The sequence below is a fragment of the Cyprinodon variegatus genome, unplaced genomic scaffold (genome assembly GCF_000732505.1).
Source record: "Cyprinodon variegatus isolate N-32 unplaced genomic scaffold, C_variegatus-1.0 Scaffold265, whole genome shotgun sequence".
Classification (NCBI taxonomy): Eukaryota; Metazoa; Chordata; class Actinopteri; order Cyprinodontiformes; family Cyprinodontidae; genus Cyprinodon; species Cyprinodon variegatus.
Window position 1 is genome coordinate 430531 of NW_015150718.1, and position 1711 is coordinate 432241.

Below are 1711 nucleotides of genomic sequence, written 5' to 3' on the forward strand. Positions count from 1 at the left end.
GGTTTCTTCCTGTTAAAGGGGAGTTTTTCCTCTCCACTGTCGCTACAAGCATGCTTAGTGTGAGGGATTGCCTTCGAGTCATTGAGTCGATGCAATCAACTGGTTTTCCTTAGATAGAAAACTTGACTGTATGATCTGGTGAACTGTAAAGTTCTTTGTAATGACGTATCGTGAATTGGCGTTATATAAATCAACTGAATTGAACTGAACTGTGATCAATGTATGAAATAAGTGGCAGAAATATTGGACTTTTAGTCAGTATTCTTATTTTTAGATGCTCTGAGCTTCATGTCTGTGTGTTTCAGGCTAGCACTGAGGACGGCTTCGTCTACTGTCTGGACGCCCGCTCCGATAAACCGCTGTTCAGTCTGAAGGCGCATGACGAAGAAGTGTCAGGTGGGTGGGGCGTCTCCCATCGACCTCCTGTCCGTCCGCCTCGGCCGTTGTTGGATTCACTGTTCTGTTTTTCACTGCAGGTTTGGACCTGAGCAGCCAGATCAAAGGATGTCTGGTCACCTCCTCTGCTGACAAACACGTAAAGATTTGGGACATTTTAGGCAACAAACCCAGCCTGGTCCATTCTCGGGATATGAAAATGGTGAGGAATGGCTCTGCATGTATTCAGCTCCCTCTGGGGGCACAGACGATGTCCCTCCGGCCTGATCTGATGAATTCCTCATTAACGGATTAAACCTATTCACTTTAGAGGAAGTGGATGAATGTAGGGATCTGCATTAGAATTTCAGCCTTTCTTGTGTAGATTTTTCTATTGAAACTCTTAAATAATCCCTTTTATGTGAATCAGGTGCATTAATGTTAGGTTTACGATGTGTGTCTGATGTTTGGTGGTGAATCCCCTCATTCATTGTGTTCTGTAAACAGGGGATTCTGTTCTGTGCCTCCTGTTGCCCTGATCTGCCCTTCGTCTACGCCTTCGGAGGCCAGAGGGAAGGCCTGCGCGTTTGGGACATAAGCGACGTTGCAGCAGGTTTTTACATTTTTTTTATTGGATTTAAAACCCGTATCTGTTTTCTTCCTTTCTCTCCTAACATACCTTCTATGTTTGCTTTTAGTGAGCGAGGTGTTCGGCAACCGAGAGCGCATGGCGGTGAACTCTGGGAGCCAGGCCTCCACGTCTGCAGCCTCAGCAGACATGGAGGTCTCCTAGTGACCCTCAGATCTAGCTGTAAAGATGAGTTACCATGGAAACCAAGCAAGCTTCCTGGTTGTGTTCGGTTGAGGGAAGGATTGAACCGGAGAAGAAAGACTGGAGCAAAAACCTCTTCATGAAATGCAAAAACAAAGTAATTTATTCTGAGGAGGCAGGATTGATATTTTTCTAGCTTTGCTGAAGGGGTGAATATTTTCTCTGATCTGTCAGTTTGCCTTTGACTACATTAAAAATGAAACTCATCTGATAACATGAAAGAAAGAAATAATTGGATGTTGTATAGTAAATAGAGTCACTTTCTACCAAAAGGAAAATAAATCGGCAAAATGTCTGGTTTTTAATAAATAAATTGGTGATTAACCCGGCTTATATATATACACATATTTTTATATCTGTTTATTTCTGCATTATATCTGGATTAAATGTGTTCAGTCATTAATTATTATTTTAATTACCTAAAAGGCTCCAGATGACCCGTAAAGACTAACTTTCACTTCAATAAAAGAGAAAAAAAGTTTGATGGGAGCCTGAAGCTTGTGT

The 1711-nt window shown here is 42.3% G+C and overlaps 1 protein-coding gene across 1 annotated transcript in view; it reads left to right on the plus strand.

Annotated features, from left to right (window-relative positions):
• The window catches only part of pwp1 (PWP1 homolog, endonuclein), a 13357-nt gene extending 11646 nt beyond the window's left edge, over positions 1–1711 (plus strand). The window contains exons 12-15 of the mRNA XM_015382747.1: positions 306–396; positions 477–598; positions 883–988; positions 1074–1711. Coding sequence (XP_015238233.1) covers positions 306–396; positions 477–598; positions 883–988; positions 1074–1168 — 414 coding nt within the window. The 3' untranslated portion in view covers positions 1169–1711. The remainder of the gene's footprint in view (positions 1–305; positions 397–476; positions 599–882; positions 989–1073) is intronic.